A 22,320-nucleotide genomic window follows, 5' to 3' on the forward strand; every position below is an offset into this window, starting at 1 on the left:
AAAACCAAACAAATAAACAAAAACTGGCTACAGAAGAAGATTATATTAAAAGTATTAAAAGTTTTGAAGATATTTCTAAATCTTATGCATGGTTTTTAAATACACTTTAATTAATCTTTAATTTTACAGTAAATATTCAGATTTAAATTTGATTCTCTTAATCAACTCAGTCTGAAAATATGAGTCAGTCCTGTCCTGCCTACTTTAAAGAAAGGGAAGCTTGCTGCTGAAAGAAGTTAAGTGGAAAATCCTAGGGAAACACTAATCACACAGCAGGATTTACAGGACTTAAGAAACTTTTTTCCCTACTTTTTAATCCATTGGAATCTGGTAATGACAACCTCTCTGTATAATTCTATAGGCGATTCAATACCAGTAAAAAAATAACAGTACAGAAAAAAAAAAAGAAAAGAAAAGAAAAGAAAAATACTTTTAGTACTGGATTCTACAGGTTTCAGCAGCATACCATGAAAATTATTTTGTCTTCCCCACTGCTAAAGTGAACCGGATGCTTCTGTAGCGGCGACCACTGGTCAATCAATGCAAGGTGGCGGAGGTGGCGGTCTGGGGCTGTGCCCTCCGCCGCTGCAGCGTGTGCCCTCTTTCCTTGGCAGCTGTGTGACGGGCTACGTGGGGGAGCGCTGCCAGTTCAGCGACCTGGAGTGGTGGGAGCAGCAGCGCGCCGGGCGGGCGAAGGTGCGGAGCATCGCCATCACCGCGGGCGCCGCCGGGCTGGCCCTACTGCTGCTGCTGCTGGGCGTCCTGGCTGCCTACTGCCGCAGGTACTGCTGCCAAACACGGGCCCAGCTGCTGCTGCTGCTTTCACAGGGTGTTTGGGGCTGAGAACGTGAGCTGCTCCTCAGCTGATGGGAGTTCCTGTTCTTTTGCTTTTCAGTAACTGGATCTGTGAATAATACAGAAAGTTCTGGCGTGTCCCTTGCCTGCAGAGCTCACATTGGTGCTAGGGAGCAAACATATCTGGAGGGAAGGAGAACAGACCTTTTAGAGCTCAGGAACATGCCATTTACTTCTTCCTGCGTTTCCCTTCACAGCTCTAGATGTCTGAAATTCATGGTAGGGGTTGGCTCTTCTCTGCCAGCTATTCAATGAGTTGGCTTTTGTTTCCCATTGAGTGTAGAATTCCACCTGAAAATTTCTTTGCCTACTAACCTTCCCAAGGCAAATTTACAGAGTGATGCTTCCAGCAATGAACATGGAAACCGCTTTCCTGGCAGTAGAGAGAGTAAAATCAGGGAAGTGAGTCTAAGCACATCTGCTGTAAAAGTACTCCCTGGCATTTTCTGTGGCTATAATGAATTGCGCAGATTTGGGATTCTTCCTGTGGCAAAAAGAATTCCAAGGGTCACTATTTAAGAACCCAGTCTGATGTGAAATTAAATGTCATTGGTGTCCCTTAGACTGGAAAGTATTAAGCATTTAAGCTAGAGTCTTTTGGCCATGACCTTGGCAGACAGCTGTTCTCAGAGGCTGATTTAAATGCAGGATTTTTGTTTGTGGTTTAGGTTAATTTTAAAATTAGACTCTCCTAGATATAAAAAGTTAAGCTACAAAAGAAGTTAACTATGCAAGCTAGCATTTTTCATTCTTATTTAATGGTTCTTGGCATATTTAGTCTACAAGAGTAGGGGAGCAGCAACATTTCTTATTTTTAATTAATAGTAATAGGAGTCCAGAATTAAAGCTAAGTGCAGCCTGTTTTTTTCTCATAACCTGGGGTTCAGATTTTGATCAGTGGATATAAAAAGAACAGAAAAATTGTGAGATTCTTATATTTCTTATATATTTCGTATGTTCTCTTATGAAAAATAGACAGAATACAATTTGTTTAAAGGTATGAAAGCATTCAATTTCTTCCCTTCCTCTCTCTTTTGTAATTTCTCCCAGATTTATGTTTCTTTCTTGCCAAATGCTTTTGATCAATATAACTATTTACCACAACAACAGGTTTTCAATTACACACTTGACTGAATTTGAACTGCAGCAATTACTAGAATAACTAGATCAAAATTAAACCGCTGATCTAAAATCCCTATTTAACTGGAGTCTGGGAACCAGTATTTGGGTTGAAATTGCTATACCACTTTTTCAGATAATCTGCTGTATTTCAAAATGTACCGATTAAGTCTTTGATAGTCCTGTTCCTTCCCCTGCAAAATGGAGATGCCAATCTCCTTTTAATTGAAGGAAATGAAGCTGTAGGTCTACACCTGTCAATTTGAAAATGTGTCAACTGAAGGCCGAGCATGCTGAAATATTGTGTTGGTTTGTTCAATGACGGTTCAATGATCTGTTCAATGGTTTGTCTGCTGAAGAGCACTGTGTTATTCTTAATGTTAGGTTTATGCAGTCTGACTGTATAGTATGCCAAGTTTCTTATCTTTCTTGGAAAGAAAAGAAATAACTCTTTTCCACAAAAAAAAAAGACAAACCTGAATCATAGATTCAACACCAACCATTCCTCCACCTCAATTGGCCAAAGCCACACAGAGCAAAATTCATTTACATTGTATTTTCATGAAGGGAGCAATATATGATAATTATGCCATGTGACCTTTCTCAGTTAGTATATAAAAGCTATGTAGAAATAAAAGGAAAGTTCCTAAATAAAAGGAAAATTCCTATTTTCATTGGTAAATATCTACTGAATTTTATTTAAAATAGATCAAGCAAAAAGATGTTATAACCTCAGACTTCCAGAATTTGAAGACTATAACATTTATTTTTTTAGTTTTTTAGAAGGGCAAAAATGTATTTGTAAAGTGAATAAAGATGTACTGATTTCGATCTCAAGAGAAGTAAAATAAAATGTTTTCTTTGGGCCTATATGGGCTTTTAATACTGCTCTTTAACTGCAAAAGTAAGTCTTTGAATTTATGGAACTAGCTTCTTAGAACTGATTATTCATACCTTTTCTAGCTCCAGATTGTACTCATAGCTTTTTCCCCTAAAGCCAGTTCTGTGGGTCATGCATTTTTCCTGGAAGATCTTATTTCTAAGCTTTTTGAGACTGTCAGTTCGTTTATTTCATAGTAACTTCTGAAACTGTTGCTTTGCAAAAATGATGCAGATGAATACAAAAGTGACTTTCATAATTGCAGCTACCAACAGTGTACAAAAATATAGTCAGCTTTTTATTTCTGAGCTTCACCCATAAACGCTCTTCATTGCATTGGCTGAAATAAATCTTTGTAAGATAAATGTATTATAACTAGAATAATGTAAGAAAATGGAAGGGTCTAGTTAAAATTATGAGGCCTATTGTTCATTCCAATGAATGACCCTTTACAGATGGCACATTGGAACAAGTATTTGTACACTTACTGACTTCTTTTTCTGACAAGCTATTTGTTTTAACTGCTGTGTGGTGATGGATAGCAATACACAAACCAGTGAGAGAAAACAAAATATATGTACTTCTGAAAATACTGATAGAATAATATGTGAAAAAAGCATCTGTTCCTCTCAAAGCAAAATAATTTGCTTCAGCTTTTGTTCTGTTGCAGAAGTCAGAATTTGTATAAGAAGAATCTCTGTGCAGAAGCGATAAGAGCTGCCAGCAGCCGCGCTGACAACGAGAGCGTAACACCTACTGGCAACAAGTCTCTGGTAACCATATTAATGTGGAGTGGAGAGGGAATCAAGAAGGATCAAAGAGTGTTAGGGATCCACTTGAGATTATCCATCAAATAATTCACATCTTAAATGCATTAAATAACTGCTAGAGTCATCAAGTGCTTTGCTATGAACCCTAGTTCATCTTACCTCATTGTTATCCCTCAAAGTTCACAGCTGCCTGGATGTATTGCAACCATTAGCCAGTGTTATTGTTAGCTTTGAACACAACAGTTGGGGAACTGTGTTCTAAATTAAGGAAATGGCAATGTGATGACATGGCATATCACACAGTTATTTTCACAGGAAAGTATGCCCTCTGTAAAAAAGCCTTCTTGGAAGCCAAGTATTGTGTGTGCTACATGAGATGTTGAACTCTATTTTGAGGCTTGATGAAATTAAATGTCTTGTATTAGAAGCTGCTGCCTTGTAAAGAAAAACAACCAGGATTTTATCAGGCAGCTTGGTAGGATATATAAAGTTCCGGTTTTACACTGGTGTAGGTAAGAATGCCAACATGGTCTGGTTGTATAGGCCTGTGGCTGTTGTCATTTTTGAAGCTGTATTTAGCCCTATAAAATCAGGTTTAAGGATCTGGTTCTGATTGGCATTAGAATAACATTACACTGCTGGGTGATTGCAATTGGAACTTGAAGTTGTCAAGTAACATAATTGGCATTCGTGGCTGCTTCTGTGCTCAGTCTGGGACTCTTAGAATGGCCTTGCAAATGATTTAGTGAGAGTGGCTGGCAGGACTTGTGAGTGGGTAGCCACTGAAACACACTGTCAAACATACGTTGGTAGTACTGAATCAACTTGACCCTGGTTATGGCATATTGTTCCTTAGCTGGTCAACTGCATGCTCTTATGCATGTTTAATTATCAGCACCTTTCCTTCAGGTATTGGACAGCAAATGAGCTGTCATGTCAATGCCATAATTTGTCCACAGCAGAAATAAAATCCACAGTTTGTAAAATACCCGAAGTTGAGAAAAGCAGAAACATTTGTTGGGACTGAGAGCAGTTCACTGCTTGGGAGCGGTGCTCAAGGAGGCCTGCAGCCCATCAGCTCTGTTCCCACCTTCTGCTGACCCTGCAGTTAATGCTGGTCACCAGTGACATTTTTGCTGAATATAAGGTAACTAAGCAGCTAAGCAATGGACTGGATCAACAAAAATAAATCACGCTTTTACACCTATTATACATTTGTGTTATGTTTCACTATGCACCAGGAGACATTGAATACATTAATAAAGTAGTTTATTGCAATGGCTTGTTGCACACTGGAAGAGGAAATCACTGACCCTTTGCTAATTACTGGTGCTTACTCAGTAACGATTGCTGTGGTTTCATGCGTGTGATTTCCTCTGTGCTGATGTAGCCATTGATCGTTAAGTTCACCAGGGCTTCCTGTATGCATGCACTCAGGCTAGAACATCTAGAGTTGCCAAAAAGCTGTGGGAAGTTGTCCATTTGTACTATTCACTTCAAGTAGGTTATTGGAGAGCTTTCTGTAAAAAAAAAGGTTATACTACATCAGGGACAGAAAACTACAGCTGCTCAACTTGTAAGGTTTTTGGCTACTATTGATCTACACAATGTTAATGATCTTAACAAAGGACTTCATATTGGGACTGTTTCTTGTATATGCAGTAACTGTAAGGAGCTCATGAATTTCACTCATTTGGTAGTCCTCACTGCCACTGCTCATTTGTGAGGCTGATGAGAGAGTGCAAAGACTTGCTTGTTCTTGCCTGTCTGGGTTGATGCAGAGGATAACAAGATTTTGTGCTATCACACACATCAAAAGTTAGGTATCATGATACTGAAACTATACCTACCAATTGACCAAGCATCATTCACTTTTCCCTTTACTTATTTTCTGCCAGGCAAGGGTGCAATTAGTTGAGGGTACATTAGCTGAGGGTATGCCTGCATATTTTTTTACATTCATATTAGAGTTCCATAAGTCAGCCTGGGTTAGTCCTACTGATATGTAAGCCTTGGTAAACTTCTGCATGTGCCTGCATTTTGATGCTATTCAGAGACTTCTCATCCACCAAGTGTTTTACTTTGCACAGTCAAATATATTTTGCAGAACTGTGTGTAGCCGAAAATCTACTGGGGGTCGGTCACGTGTAGGGTAGCAGCTGTAAGAGTACAGATTTTATATAAATGAATGGATACCTAAATAGGTGCACCTGCTACATGTGTATTCTATCCACATAAATTCACCAGTTATCCACCTGGACCCCTGAATCTGTCAGTCCTTTGGCTGGAACATCTTATTTACAGATGTTTTCTCTTCTTCCCTGTCTCTGCTCTTTAAACCTCCCGCCTTTAAGGGCTTTTCGTCTTTCCCTCTGTACAACTTCATCATAGTGCTTCACATTGCTTTCCTCTGCCCCTGTTTTTTCTGTTTTCCCCCTGGTGCTTTTAGCATGTTCCCCCAGAGGGTCTCATCTTCTGACTTCCACTGTCACTGTGGCATGATGGAGCCACATCCTGCAGGAGATGCTGAGAGCCAGGAAGGGAGGTTTGTTTTCTTCTTTGTGTTTGACAGTTTCCTGCTGTCTGGATTCCTACAGAGATCCTTAATACTTTAAAAATGGCCCTCAGTACTATGGAGAGGGTTGATTTTCATGAACTTTTGTCCTTGCCATTGGAAATGTTGATTTGCAAAGCAAGAGAGTTGGTAGTTCTTAGCTGGACTGAGACTGCACTTTCCAAAGAAAAGACTGGGGCTGTCATCAACTCAAATGTTTAATTACCTGCAGGGGGAAGGGTCATCCCAGAAGCCAGAACGACCTTTTTCCCTATTCTGTGGTTGGTGTGTGTGGCCCTTTTAGTTTGCCTCTTGGGTTTCAGAAAACCAATTCATTTTTTATTAATTTGGACTCTGCATATTTTGTGCATATTGTATCTATTTGCAGTTTGCGGTTTTTAAGGAGGGTAACAGTTCTCTGGAGACTAAAGCAGTTGATCTAATTGAATGTGAGGCAGCAGATCCTCATCTTGCCGTTCCATCAGAATTGGGTGAGTAGGATGTCCTTCCTTATTAGATCTCTCTTCACTTTGTACCAGCAGGAGCAGTGGCTGGTAGAGGAGACAGAGAAATCCTGATTTTATTTCTGGCAGATCTCATGTTTGTATTGATGTGAAGAGACCATTCAGTCTTACATTTTGCAGATTAGTCAGGAGAAACTACCCTACAACAGTGCTTTCACACAGAACAAGCCAGAGGCTTCTTGTGATAGAATAATATGAGATGTTTGCATTAATATAGACCTTATACTGTTGGGGAATGGATGTCCATGGAGCAGTACACTTTGACAGTCCTTATTCGTTCAGGCAGGATAACTGGAAAGGTGTGAGGAGTCCGGGTTTCACACCGTGGCAGCAACTGCAGTTCTGCTTTTTGTGTTAAACAAGATGTTTGACTGCTTGAGGAGTGTTTGGTGCTTAATCAAAGATGAGGTGAATGGAGGAGATGCACCTCTCATCACTGGTCCAAAGGCAGCAGGTGGCACAGAAGCACAGAATGGGCTTCCGAGGCCCTCAAATTACAAGCTGAACCACTCTGAATTTTAGGAAATACTGCCTTCTAGGTGGCAACTGGATCTGTTAATTGCTCAGATGGTGAGAACTGATGGAGAAAGACTAATACCCTAAGACATTCGTTTTATTTACCATATATACTTCCTAACTGCAGAAGTTACTAGAGAAGCCAGTTTGCCCCAGCCACTTAGAAATATGCAAATACAAATGTTTGAGGATACAAACATCCAGGCATCTTGCAAGATTTTCAAAATTGCCAGTCCTGTCCTTAGATATACACTGAGTAGTCACTTTATTCATCAGTAGAAAATGTGCCTCACATTTATTTAGATGCACTAATATTGGGAGCATGTGTAGAACCTCACTGTCCAGCAAAGGAAGACTGATGTTTCCCATTAGGAGACTCTGTTTCCATTTACAGCTTTATCAGATGCAGGTATTGGATCAGAAATTTCCTATGACAAGTGTCTGATTTTTTCATAAAAATTTTAGCAGAAGTGGTTCCACCCTCTTAGACAACAAGATCAGTAAATAATCTGGTATTTTTTTTAACATGTTAAAGGAAGTTCTTATGCCATGCCAGTGAATTTGAACTTTTGACTTTAAAGCAGAGACTTTAATTTTGCCAGGCAGGTAATCTTGGCATGCCTTTCTTTATTATGTATTAAAAGAGAAAACCATGAATCTAGCCTAGGACAAGTAATTTCTTAAAATCTGAAGCAGTTCTTGACTTTACCTGTTGTTTTTTTTTTTTTTTTTTTGTTCTTTTGTCATGCACTGGTATTGAATCTGATTCCGTGCATTCTTTCACAGCTTTCTTCTCTCAAAGCTGCCATTACATTTCTTTTACCTTAGCTGCTGTGAATCTTTTCACATGTAATTTTCAGTAATACATATCTGTTTTCTCCAGAGGAAGAGAAGCCTGTAACATATGACAAAGCAGCAGAGACTTTGGCAAAAGAGGAGAAAGAACAAGGCCACCAAAAAGAGGGTCCTGTTGGTGAGAAATCGCGCCAGTCCACGGCAGCAGTGAAGGTCCCTCCCCAGGCTCCCTGGAGCATCCATCCCAATCCCCTGCCAGAAAGGGAGCCTTGCAATCTTGCCCCAGCTAGCTTGCTGATGCAGCCAGACTAGAAGCAGTCTGTGTTTGAATGGGAAAAGGAGGAAGTCAGCAACGGATGGGAACTCACAAACACTGAAGCAACACTCTTTTTTTTTTTTTTTTTTTTTTCATTAAAGTCTGCTTTAGAAAAAACCCACCATTGTTCAGAACAAAACAGTCCTTGCCACTCTTTCCCTGTCATCTCTGCTTGGAAGAATTAGTGTGAGCAAAGTGTTGGCAGTGAGTACTTTATAAGTTTCACTGCTGCTAACTTCATTAAGTGCCCACTAAAAGGTCACTGGGAGGAAGATAGTCAAGTGGGTGATTTATCAGTGATAAGTATTTTCTAAGGAAGCTTGTTGCAAGTAGTGATCTTTATACACACAGGGTTTAGAAACTGCCTAGAAAATGGAACACAAGGACAGCTGCAGAGAAATAGAAATGGAGGATAGCGCAGAAAAATCAATTCAAAATGCTCTTACTATTAAAAGATTTTTATGTAAAGTGTAAAGTTACACTGAAAGACCAGTGTAACTTCTTGGATTCCACTTGAGATGTTCTTGTGTCTAGCAAGCACCAAATAGGATCTTGCATTTCTCAGGTTTTGTGTACAGGAGGATGGTTTGCAGGCATATGTTATTAATGATGGGCAGCATTTGAGGGGAAAGGTGATACCTCCATTTTTTTTTTTTTTCCTAGCCTACACTGGTCCTTCAGAGCATAGCAGGATTATTTTTGGGCTGAGGAAGTGGGACTGTGTCTGCTTTCAGCCCTGCAGAGAGGCGTGTGCTGGAGCTGTCCTTGTCTTACAGAGGTGTGCCTGGCACCAAAACCTGGTCCATTATATAGGACTCAGTGTGAGGACAGAAGTTCAGCCAATTGCTGTTCCAAAAGACCAGGAGGAGTGGGACAAAAACACAAAAAAGCCACCTCAGTTTGGACTGACTTCCACTCAACTGATTTGTGCTGCCTGTTGAATGTGAGGGAACAATTGGAAAACGGAACCAATTTTTCTTGTAACTGGATTTCTAACACCTATCAGGTTATTTACTCTCTTGTAAAGCAAGATGCAGACATGAGGTCAGTTGATGAGAGCATGGTGCTGGTAACACCAAGGTTGTGGGTTCAACCCTGTGCGGGCCTTTCACTTTAGAGTTAACTTGATGATCCTTGTGTGTCGCTTCCAACTCAGAACTTTCTGTGATATCAAGTGATTTTCACCAACTTGTCTTGACTTCCTTTTCTTTTCAGAATGTTTTAGAAGATACCTGAACATCAGCTAAAATACTAATAATGATTTTATTATTTGTATGGGATCTCTCAGACCTCTGTTTTTGAAGCCTGCTGTTGTAACCTTTAAACTCTGCTATGGTGCCCACCACTTATGTTCCTTGTAATTCATAAGATGGATAATAGTGGCAAATATTACTAATTTGTGCGTTTACTATTCTGCTTTTCTGGGTTCTTTTGAATCCTGCCAGAAAGGTATGGAATGTTGTCTTTTTTTTTTTTTTTTTTTTTTACCTGCTCTGTAGGCCAATATGGGTAAGAGTATTGAAAGGCTCTTACCTCTTATCCAAAATAGTTACACACTGGAGTAACTTTGTGAAGTCAGTTTTGTTTTATGTTATTGAAACAGTAATGACACTGAGTCCTGGTTTTGTAAAGGGTTGTCACTTATTTAACTTCTAAAGTGATTTGGAATTGTTGAGTCTGTTTTCTAACCATATCAATTCTGGATTCAGAACAAACTTGTAAAATACTCATTTCCAAAGCTTAGTTGGAACTACTAGCAGTGAAGACTCATTCTCTTGTGTGAATGGTAACAAGATTACTTACACAGAAAGAGAAATAGTTGAGAGGTGTTGGCATATTAAACTGTGTTCAGGAGCAGGCAACAACTGTGTTGAATCATTAAGATTTGATAGATTTGATTTTAAGTTCAGTATTGTTTAATTTCACTAACATTGTTCAAAGCATCTAGTTTGGACTCCCTGGTCTTTCAGTCACTTATCTTCTGTATTTTAACGTAAAGAGAGTCCAGGTCTAAAGGCCCCAGCTCAAAAAAGCATTTTGTTACCCATGAGAGCTACCCAGTAAAAAGACTTTGATCCCTGCACTTTGAGTTTCTGTGGTGAACTATGTTTGTGTACTTGAAATGCAAGTGTTGTGTCAAATGACAGTCAACATTTCATTGGAAGCTTCCCCAGTCAAAAGAAATAAAGATTTGTAATTTTGAATCTTGCCTGAATAAAGATGTTTCAGACTCCTTAAAAATTAGTTTGCTATTCTATCCTTTCTATCCTGGTTTTTTTTTTTTTGTTTGGTTTTTTTTTTTTTTTGGTTTTTTTTTTTTTTGTTTGTTTGTTTACTTTGCTTTCCTTCCAAGGATCTAACTTTAAATTTGATAGTATCCTTTACAGAATAAGATAGGGAAACCAAGCTGATATGGTTTTGTAATTAGAGTGTTTGGAGTTTTAAATGTTTCCTAAACTCCGCTCTAAACTCAAAATAATCTTTAGTGTAAAAACTTGAAATGATGTTTCGATACAAATATAATATATTTGGTTTATTTGTATGTTTATAAAGTTATTGATTTATAAAATAAAATTTAAAAAATGCCAGACAAAAATCCCTGGTGTCCCTCTTGTTTGAAGAGATGAGAGTGCACAATTCTGGTTTCAGTTGACTCACGTCAGGTAAACTGAAAGCTCCACTGGTTTCATGCAGCCACAGTCTATAACGTGTTGGTGCAGCACGTGCAGGTATCGTGGGTTTCTTGCTCTCTGCTCAGAGAATCTAGACTAATGAGGATTATCTGCTGGAGCTCACACCTTGATCCCACCTTGAATATGGTAAGTTTTCATTTATATTTTATTTATATCTTCCCATAAACCAATAAAATCCATATAATCCTTTTTGTTCACATCTAAATGACTCTTAGGAATGCTGCTACTTATTCATCTGGAAATATTATCCATGGCTTCAGCATATGTTTTCAAATTGGTTGCCAAGATGTCCTTTTCAGGCTTTACATGCAGGTCAGTTGAAGTAAAATAGTTGAATCCTGGAGGTTGCTCAGTTTTTTTGGCTAAACTTTCTTCATCGAAAATGCTTCTTAAAATTATTAGAATTTCTGTGTATGTAAAAAACTTAGTATTGATCTTAAATCCTACTGGTGTACTCTGAGTTTTTAAAATGAAATTACCCTGTGTACAGCTTACATTAAGCTGTAAAAGAGGAATTTAGAAGCACATTGGATTAAAAGCTTGGCAAGTCCAAAGTGAGAAATCCATGGGCCATTTTAAAGAACAAAGTGACTCTGCTTAGTTCAGTAAATCTTGACTTTATTGAAATTAGCATTTCAATCCTCTAAAGCTATATTTTCATTATAAGCAAGCGAGGAATGATTCATTCATAAGGGACAGAGGAGATGCAATGGTTCCTAGTCATGGAGTCATAGAACTGCATGACACATCTACTTTTACATCCCTTTTTCAGTCACTTGCAGGTTTGTGGAGGTTTATCTGTTCAGGCAAAAATTTTTCATCTTCCTGATCTCTTCCAGAATGAAAACCCCTCAACATCCCCCCTGCCCCCCCCCCCAAAAAAAAGAAAAATCCATGGAAAAAGTAGAAATTTATTCAGAATGGGATTAATTAGGGGAAGCATATATACCTTCTCAATACATATAGTGTTTTTGTCATATTGAGAGTAATTTTATCTCATGTTACTTCAGGGTGATGCCTGCAGAGTTCCATTAGTCTTCAGGACACACTTGGTGTTATTGCTTCACTCTCTGATAACTGGCCATCTTTATCTCTGTGCATGTGAAAAGGAAAGAAGTTAGTGGCATTAGAAGCCTCCCCCAGAGCCCAGGAATGCACCCCAAACACAATCTGCAAGGATGATAACCTAATTTGGCTTAAGTTTCTCTGATCTTTTATTGAGACTGCTGTTTAATGCCAGTTTTGATGTGGACCAGAACCAGCTAACTTTGTGAAGACCATTCATCATGGGATTAACTTTCAGACACTCCTCAGTACCGAGGTGGACTAGGTTCAGACCGGTGGAAAGCCTTAGTCCCTTCTAACCAGACCTAGGGATCCTTAATACCCTGCAACTCCAAGACTTTGGAACTTGACTTTTGAGGCAACTGCTGCAATAAACATGTATAAAGGTGCAGAAGTCCTTTTGTAGTGGGTCTGTGGCCACTGCCACCTCTTCCTCCTCAAGGTTAACACTTGTAGGTGTTACAACCAAAATGTCTTCTCCTTGCCCATTTTCTCTTTGGAGAGGATGGTTGTAGCTCTTCCATTCTTTTAGGTGCAAGCTGAAGCTAGTCCAAAGCCTAGAAGGAATATCTACACTTCATAGATCAAGACCCTGTAGTCTGGCAGCTGTCTGTTTTCCAGGTGAGAAGTTAGGATACAATCTCCAAGAATAATTTTAAGAACATCTGAGTGCTAGAACTGTTTTTGCTCACACTCACTGCTGCATACACTGTTACCTTTCCAAGTACCCAGTTTTATACCACATACATTGCTGGAGCTTCAGTTCACAGAGAATCTTGTCCGTGTTACCCCTAATCTGTCCCTATCAACCTGACCCTCACTGTATGCTCACTGTGAATTTTGGGATCCTGTCTGACAGCCAGTTTTCAGTCCACGTTAAAATATTGACCTCACCCATGTGGTCTTTATCCAAACCAATTTGGATTGGTTATAAAAGAAAGTCAAAAGACACCATGTAAGGGAATTACTCACTTTTAAGTGAGCAGATGCTGGAAACAGAACAGCTGGAGTCCTGGTCCAGTAATAAGTTCCCTAGGTATTATTGGGATGCAGAAAATGAAAAGAATACTTAATAATTTATAGAACAATTAGCTGCTCTGGGATTTCTATTGATTAAAGACAACAAGTTTTATGTGCTACATTCAGTCTACAAAACAGTGTGCACACATAAGTGGGCATGATCTTTGTTAATATCGATTGCACAAAATAATACATTTGATTGTGATGTAATAAACTGAAAGAATGCACAGTTGATATTTCATGAGTCTATTAACAGCAGTTAACCATAATGTAGTAAATGTAGTGGAAGTGTACTATGTGTAAATTTATAATTTCTTCACTAAAGAAAGAAATAGAAATATTTACACTAAGATTATAAAGACCATTTTGCTGTTTACTTCTTCTTTACAAAAGAAAGTTGGACCTGGTTCTGTGCAGCCTTTGTTCAGTGCGTGTGCCTGTAAATAAGTTAAGAAGAAACGTGTATTTTAAATGGCTCTTAAAAGACAACCATTTAAATAAAGAAATCAATAAACTAATACAGCCAGATGCCGAACATCTCACTGGAGACCAAAATAACTAATAACTGTGGGAGATTCAGGGATCCCTACAGCATTTGTATGAAATAATAATAAAGTTCAAACATTTCCGCTGACCTCAGTGTTGCTCATTAAAGCTTTTAGCAGAAACCTGGATACAGTTGCATTTAAGCGAGGTGTTTGGAATTAAAATACAGATAAAAGGAAAAAGGTTAATCCAGGTCAAGGGAACAGACCAAAACTGGGATTGCATAAGATTATAGTATCTTTCCTCATTTCTTCAGTGGTCAACAGCAGTTAGTTTTAAGTAACACTCTTCTCTGCAAAATCTCTTAAATGAGAGCTTAAACATGGTATTAACTGTCCATTTTTCTGGGAGTTGTCAATGTCTTCAATCACTGTACAATGGTTTTTTACCTCTAAGAGAGTTTTGTTGGCCTAAACACAGAAATGTTCTAAACACCACCTTCAGCAGACAGAGATATATAAAAAAACACCCCTTACTGCTTGTTATATGTTGTAATCATAATAGTTCTTTTCTCTTTTCTCATACCTAATAATCTGTATGAATTGTAGGAAGTACATCAAAACACACTCTGAGCCCACGTTCATAATAGAGAGGCAACCTTGACCCCAGAGCTGAACACTACCAAATGCTGAGGCAGCTGGATCTGGATCTTGCCTTGTGGCTGAATGTAAAATTAAACCAAGCCTAAAGTCTTCGTCCAGCCAGTGGTTCACTACTCTTCTTCTGCATCCCATATAATGTTCCCTCAAAATGCAAATGCAGGGCTGTGTGGCTGAGGATACTGCTGCCTTAGAGAGTGGTTGTGGGCACTCAGGAGCTCTTAGTTCTCTTCCTTGCTCCACTGCTCATGGGATGACATCAGACAAACAACTCAGCAGGTCCTTGCAAGCTTCCATGAGAAGAAAAAATGGCATGGGAGGAGAAAGAGACAGAAAGAGAGGGGAGGGAGGGATGGATGGAGGGAGAGAAAGCAGGATACAAGAATTGTTGCCTATATTGTAATAGCTCTTGGTATGATAGTTGTTTTTTTTTTTATCTTCGAAAGAAATTCCAACAGAAGGACTGCTCTTATAAACAAAGCTAACATTCAAATCAGTGTACTTGGAATCAAGCTGACTGAGGATTACATTTCTTTCTTCTCCAGGAACAGACTAAAATGTGTTTGAAGTGGATGCAGCTTTGGCAATGTTGTGTTGACACATTTTACATCAGATTCGAATCTTACCCCTTCCCACATTATTATGTGCAAAGAGAGAGTACTGTACACCCTAACCTACTCAATATTTTATTTTTTAATTATGTTAATTAATCTCTCTTGGTAAAAACTCAGCCCTTTGTTTAGAGCCTTAGAGTCCAAGTCAAATCTTAAAACTGTGCTAAACTGTAGTGTAGGGGTGAATTCAGCCTCTGTTTATATATGTAATGCTAAGCAGATCCAGGTCTAAGATTTTAGAAATGCTTTACAGAACAGAAGTCCTGGAGGCCTGCACGAGCAGCTTCAATAAGCAAAGCACAGGTATGTTTCCCTCAGTGTGTCCTTTGGGACAAAGGGAGCCTTAGAAGAATTTGGATGTATTGGTGAGAGGTCTTCTGATCTCTGGTGACACAAGGCACACACTGCGGAGTCTGGGTCAGGAGCCTTTCCAGTCGAGGTCCCAGCCAGACCCAAGCATGTCAGCTGGGGGATGTGCATGCCTGTGAACCACCCAGCTTGCTCCAAGCAGAGGAGGGAAGGGCAGCTGGGTCCTTTAAACAATTGCACCTAACAAATGGCTCATTTTTGAAGCCTTAGGAAAGAATGTGTGCTACAGTGCACTAATACTGGCAAACAACAGAGGAGAACCAGATATGGCCAGAATTTGGCAGATCTTCTCTTGGAATGTAAAGGAGGTGGTGGGGGGAAGCCAAGAATAAAAAAGGCTAGGTGTTATTCTTTCCACATGTGTTTATAGAAAAGGGATAGATTTCACATTTCACCTTTTTCCCGTTTAATGTGTATTTTTTCTTCTGGTTTGGTTTTTGTTACTATTTTTTCACCACTTATTGTTCTGTTACAGGTCACTCAGCCTTACATTTAGATGGCTTAGGAACTCGGGTAGTATTCCTCTGCTTCCCATCTGCAAAATCAAAGGGTCATATTTGGTACACCGCTAAGTATTTGCATTTATCCTGCATGTTGTGCACAGATAACAGGCGTCCACAGTCTGCTTCTCCAAAAACATAAAAGCCAAACAAATGCCCACAAGGACTGGAAACAAATAACCATGACTAGCAGGTTTTGAATCTCCTCACCATAAAAATTAAACAGGAGGTTTTTTTTTATTCTGTAAATGCTCTCAAAGAGACAGAGGGGATGAAGAAACAGTAGTTAAAGGCAGTGGTTAATCAAAACAGACTTTCCTGAGGCAAACCTAGATCATATCTCATGTGACATAAATTAATGTAAACTTTCCTTTACAGGTCTTTCCTGTTATCTCCATTTGTGAAACTACCATTTCTAGTACAATGTTTTGAGGCTCTTCTGTATGTTTGTGTGTTTCTATGTTTACATTACCACACTGTGAGTTAGTTTAAATGTGTAACTTACTATTTTCTGTCCTATCAGGTGAAAGGGGCACAGCAGTGTATTGCTTCAGTGTTTGAGATGTTAGATGAAAGCATCATCCAACTTACCAGTGTTCTGAGCAGTATGATACATATTTCTTTAAAACTCTAAGAAGTAAATATAATTGTGAGTGTATGACTTGCCTTCTTGGCTGCTGGACTGAGGAGTGATAGTGAGCTTGAGGTAGCATCTCCGTCTTGATAAACAACTATAATCAAAAAAAATGGAGAGGCTAGCTAATTCTCTGCAAGATTTCCAGTCACAGCTCCAGTCCTGCAGCATATGAGATGTTCAGGGGGGTTTGCAGGGGTTTTTTTGGCCCTTCAGGCTTTTCCAAAAAGTTTTTTCTCTCAAGAGTTTGGCTAAGCTTCAGAGAAGAGTTATGTGAATGTGTAGCATCACAGCTGAAAGGAACCTTTGAAGGTTCAACTACACTTAGATGCTCCATTTATTTTCTTAGGAAGTTTTTGGGGCCCAATTTTTAATCAAATGTGTAGCTGACAGCATGACTTAGCTGTAGGAGAAGAGAAAGCCTCAAGAACAAGGACTGAAATGAATGAGAGAATGCCAGATATATTGCAGGACACTTACAAAAACCCCATAAATGAAAATTCATTTATTCACTAGAAAAGCTGATCAATTGAAAATTATTAAATGGTGCAGTCAAAACTCTTTGCCCAACATTATTTCTACCACTTTATTTATGGGCATTGGACTCTTTATTTTCTTTCCGTCTATGGATTTTTGAGTCACTCATGAACAAAATGATTTAGAATAGATTTGTATTAAAAAAAGATTATTTTGGTTCTCAATCCTGATTGTATTTTATTGGGAAAATCCCTAATGAGATTTCAGAGAAAGGAAGCATTAAATTAATTTAAGCAGAATCTTTAAAAGTAATAAACCATTTTCAGATAGTGTTTAGATTTGAAAGTTGACTTCAAATGTGCCTGCTTCACAACATTAACACGTGTAGACTATTAGCAATGATGTTCCATGTGGTCTTTTTGTTCTGCTTTACTACCACTGTTCAAGCTGCTCCATCAGAAAGACCCAGAAAGCAGAAATGTCCCTGATAGTGTAATTTCATTCCAAAACCTTATGCCTGTTGTGCTTATCTTTCTTTAGGGGCAGCGAGACTTTTAAAGAACCTGTTCACATCTGAGTTGCAGAAGTTAAATACAACGAGTTGGAGTTCCAGCTAGAACAGTGAATTTCCTGACTTCTGATTCAAACCAGATGCTCAATACTGTTATAACATAGAGTTTTATGGGTGAGTACAGAAATATTTTGTTTCATAAATGTGTGCTTTACACCAAATCTAATGGGAATTGTAAAGTAGTGCCTCACAATGTCAATGTTTAAATGTCCCAGCATAGCATATTGAAACAATTGCAATTTTTGCTCATGACACAGCTGAGGTGCAAATCCCTAGGCTGATACCCTCTGTAAAATGTGTCAAATGGAAGACAGAAACACAGTCTCCCAGGACAGTATTTCAGGGCCAAATGCAGTCTCTCGTGGGATGTCCTTAGAGATCGATTTCTTTGGCCTATGAAAAATAAATGTAAACATTCTTGCAAATGTCTGTCAGCATTTAGGGATTTACATTATGTATAACTTCTGTCCATTCATGTCAGAAAGAAACACCACAGTGTGTCATTCAGACTTTCCTATATTGCATGCTCAGTGTTGTGTTGGTGTTTTAATGGGGTTTAGAATAAAGTCTTGTCTATCTCAGCGTTTGCCTTCTTGGAAAGAACTAGTTGTACATCCACATCCTTCTCCAATGAAAAAAATCTCATGTAAAGCACTCTTTTTCCCCCTTTATTTTTTTCTCCCACTATTTCCTTGTTCTGGAAACCTGTCCAGTCATGTAGCAATAAAAACAAAGGTATTGAGAGATGCACTCCCAGCCAGTGAGTGGTGGAGCCAGCTGGGCAGCTGTCAATCCAGCTGCTCCTTGCCCCGCCTCACCTGTCCATGCCAGTGCCAGACCCAATAGCTCATACTGGAAACAAGGAGACTTTGGTTGCTTCCAGACTGCCTGAGCTTGCTGCTTCAAGTTTTAACCCTGTTATATTTTATAGCACAGGAAACTTTTGCCTCTGGGGTAAGGCAAAGGCTGGACCTACTGTATGAACAGTGGCCAGAGTGCCAAAAGATGTGATTTGTGACTGAAACAGCCCTACAAGTAAAAATTCCAGAAGTGAAGACTAAGCTTTCCTTTAACTGGGGATGGAGGTGTGGTATGGTGCAAACATGGCTTTCTATGTCCACCTTTTCTTTTTACCTTTTTGCTGGAGCCACTCCCTTTGCTTTCATGGATATTGCCCCAAATCCAGTGGGAACATGAGCACATGAAGGCAGATTTCAAACCCACAAGGTTAATGTGAGCAGGAGATGTTAGAGCTATAGTGTTTATTCTGTAGTGCTTTCTCCAAAATATTGGAGGAAGAGAGCTGGCACAAAACATTTAGCACCGTTTTTCTCTAGGGATGAGAGTCAGGACAAAACAACAACAACAATTAAGTGTCTACCTCATTTTAGAGTTACAGTGATCAAAATGTTGCAGTGGTTCACCTGTAAGGATCAATTCCTAAATTTGGCATAATGCTTTTGTTCCAGTAATTGCTGATATGGCTGAGGTCAGTAGTGCTGGAATGGTTGGTATCTTCAATCTTTCTCCTAATTTCTGTTCCAGGGAGTCTATATTTCTATAGGGAGTGAAAATTGAGGCATTATTTGGAAGAAAGTCTGGATCATCCTGGGCGAGGTCCATCACTTTAACCTTTTGATCTGTGGAGGGAAAAACCTGTCCTTTTACTTTAGATCGATTTGGTGTTTGTGAAGACATATGGAGTGAGAACAGTGGAAACCACATGCCCACATTTATCTGAAGGTTGGGGATTACCTTCCTGACAGGTGAGAAAGAAGTTGTCTCAAATCTCATTCAAATGTTTCCTTTGTTTCAGTAAGTCTTGGAAGAATGACAAAGTATAGCAAACATGTAATTTTGACGTGAAAAACAGTCCAAAAGGGCCTGAAATGAAACCACAAATTCCTCTCAGCTAGGCACAGAGATTGAGTGTGACTCTTTTGCAAATTATCATTTCTCATATGTTGAAATTCCAGAGATTGGTTTCTCTTCTTATTTTTCTCTTTTTAATTGAAAAAAAGGATCATTGCTCCTCCATCTCATTCACTCTGCTAGTCTCTAAGGGTATTAAGTCTCTCCTCCTAGTAATTTAAAGCAACCTTTTTACATTAACTTAAACATATACCGCTGTCAGCTTTTTGAGGGTCTTGTATCCAGGTATCAAGTTGAGGTGGTCTTAAGAGCAGGACCTCAAGGAGAGGATCTTCATGTTCTGTCAAATTCTTTCTGACTTTGACCTTAACAGTGCAAAAATGACCTGAGGGACTGCATGAATCAATGTGATCTAGCAACTCTCTGTTTTGGTTCCAGGTTCACCTCTTGACTGCTCTTTGATGTTGGTCAATGAGGTGTTTTATTTCTGTGTCTCTTGTTTGTACCTCTCAAGATGATCAGCTCTGGTGCAAAGTCTGCCTATGCCATGCCCTGCAGTCCTGTGCCCAGAGACTTGCCCATGTCAACCAAAGCCAGGGTTGGAGGGAAATCACCCAGCTGCTGTAGCAAGCAGGGCATGAGGCTGGACCATGCCTTTTCTGGGCTGAAAGCAGAACAGAAGGATCTGAATGCAAGAGGGTACGGCCTAATAATTCCCTTGCTGATCCACAAATGGTAATAATAAAAATTATTGCTGTAGGATGGGCACAGGAGGGGTTGCTGTAGGATGCAGCACGAATGTTTATGTAGAAAAGAGATCATGTGGGGTTTTTTATCTCTCACTGAAACTGACAGATATGTTCTTGCTAGGAAAGAAGTGTACCACTGAAATACCTACAAAATGATCATTTGCACCAGCTCACCAGTCATTTTGCAAGTTCTAATGTTAAACATTAATATATTTCAGAGAGTGTCAGCTGTCAGCATATTTTTCATTAGTTTATAGGCTGTCACATTATTGCACTCAACACTAGAAAGTGATGGCATTCTGAGACCCATGGAAAGCTGTCATCCTGTCCTTCCCCACAGAAGGTCCTTTTCCATTACATTGTACCATTTGAACTTGGGAGCAGTGTTTTACCTTGCTATGGATTTACTTAAGGCAGACATTGGTGTGATGGGCATAAGTGACAGACTCTGCTCATAACTGTGATGTCACAGCAACTTTGTCACCACTTCACTTCTCTTTTCAACTTCTCTGGTATCACCCTTTAGGATATACTGGGGAACAATAAACCAAATCCAACCACAAAGTTATTGTGTAAGCAAAATAAGATGCTGGGTTAAACTGTCTGCTAGAGCTGACTGAAAGCTTTGAGTAAGGGGCAAGCTGCTTGTTAGAGGAGGTTGGAAATGGTGCGAGGAGGAATTTGCAGAATGAGACTGTACATCTGTGAGCTCTGTGCAGGCCTCTGGAGGGAGGGAAGGAGGGAAGTCTCCTCTTTTATTATCTGATGAACATCAGTCCCTTTGGTCAGACTGCTAGGCGCCTCCTGGAGCTTAACCTCAGATTAGCATCTGCTTCATTTCAGTGTCTGCCTGATAGTGATATCAATAAACATCATCATCTTACAGTAAAAACTGATAATTAAATCTGTGCCTGCTGACTCACTATCTATTGTACCCTGAGGAATAATTACAGATAGTGAAGATTTAATAGATAAAGAAATGTATTTTATATATCACTGAGTAATGAATATGAAGCTCTTGTAAGCATGATTAACTGCATATAATGTGTATCTATAGATCATACGAAATACAGCCAGAGGCAGGCTGAATATCCTTGTGCTGGTGTAGACCTGCGGTAAGCGGGTAATTCCTGTTAACCAGATTTGGACCGGTTACACCAGGATGGTACCTTCAGGTCTGATCCAGATCCTTCCTGCTTTGCAAAGATCCATGGTAACTAAAAGCAGTATTGGAGGAAAACCACAGGTGAACCCCCTGTCACATTGCATGTACATTTGCAATGATGGGCTCTTGCCCTCTCTAGTAGGGCAAATCTACCATCAGGCTTTAGTTGGACAGACCTGCTCTTGAGCTACAAAAATCAAATTTTCATGATTTTCCTCTAGCCTGCCCCATGGTGTCTGGTAAACAGTCTCTTGAAGTGATGCAGCTGCACCTCCCACCAGTGACGAGGAGTAAGAAACATCCTGAAGGAAAGTGTGAGGCATGAAATGCTGTGAGCAAGGAGAGGGCTGACCAGCACTTTCTAGGGTTACATGTGAGGCCCTGTTAAAAACTGAGCATGGTTCAGCTGGGAGACTCCTGGCTGGCAGAAACAGCTCTCCAAGGGCCTCGTGCACAGTAGTGCTGAGCATCCTGCTGAAAGCAGGGCTCAGCCCCCACGAGAGTGACGGGGCCGTGCTGCTGTCAGCCTCCATCCATCACTCGCCGTCTCCTACGGCCAGTGCTAGGCTGAACTGAGGAAGACAGGAGCTGGAGAGTGCTCAGCCCCCAGCCTTGCAGAGATGGGTGTTCAGCTCTGTGTGCTGCCAGCAACTTCTTCAGTGGTGCTGCAGGCAGGTTCGGGGTCTTAAGTTGAGGGTTTTGGTCAGCCTATTGAGACGAAAGAACAGGAAAAAGAGAGAGAAAGGCAAAAACTGATTCAAACTCAGTTTATTCTATGATTCTTTGATTTTGTTTCTCTAAACAGACATATTTGTACCTTCAGAAAATGCCACTCTCAAGAAATTAAAAATTGAAGAATGAATTGGAAGGAGAATAAAACAATATAACTCTGCCATAAACAAAAGAAAATGAAACCTCTTTCTTGTGTTTCAAATCAAGTTCTTCCCTGCTGGTTTGGAGAGAAAAAAAAAAAGAGCAGGGAATGTAAAACTTTTTGCATAAACACTAATTTAGAAAGAAATTTTTAGTAAGTAAAAGAGTAAAAACCAGTTAAAATATTTCAATAGTGTGAACATTTATCTTCAGTCTATCTGTTCAAAAGCAGTCGGTGTAACCC

General features: G+C 39.6%; 1 protein-coding gene across 1 annotated transcript in view; it reads left to right on the plus strand.

The window, feature by feature from the left end:
- Window positions 1-10,912, plus strand: part of EGF (epidermal growth factor) — a 58,174-nt gene extending 47,262 nt beyond the window's left edge. The window contains exons 22-25 of the mRNA XM_053941852.1: window positions 615-782; window positions 3,525-3,627; window positions 6,567-6,669; window positions 8,102-10,912. Coding sequence (XP_053797827.1) covers window positions 615-782; window positions 3,525-3,627; window positions 6,567-6,669; window positions 8,102-8,325 — 598 coding nt within the window. The 3' untranslated portion in view covers window positions 8,326-10,912. The remainder of the gene's footprint in view (window positions 1-614; window positions 783-3,524; window positions 3,628-6,566; window positions 6,670-8,101) is intronic.
- Window positions 10,913-22,320: the final 11,408 nt, after the last annotated feature.

This window comes from Vidua chalybeata, chromosome 4 (assembly GCF_026979565.1).
Source record: "Vidua chalybeata isolate OUT-0048 chromosome 4, bVidCha1 merged haplotype, whole genome shotgun sequence".
In the NCBI taxonomy this organism is placed as follows: domain Eukaryota; kingdom Metazoa; phylum Chordata; class Aves; order Passeriformes; family Viduidae; genus Vidua; species Vidua chalybeata.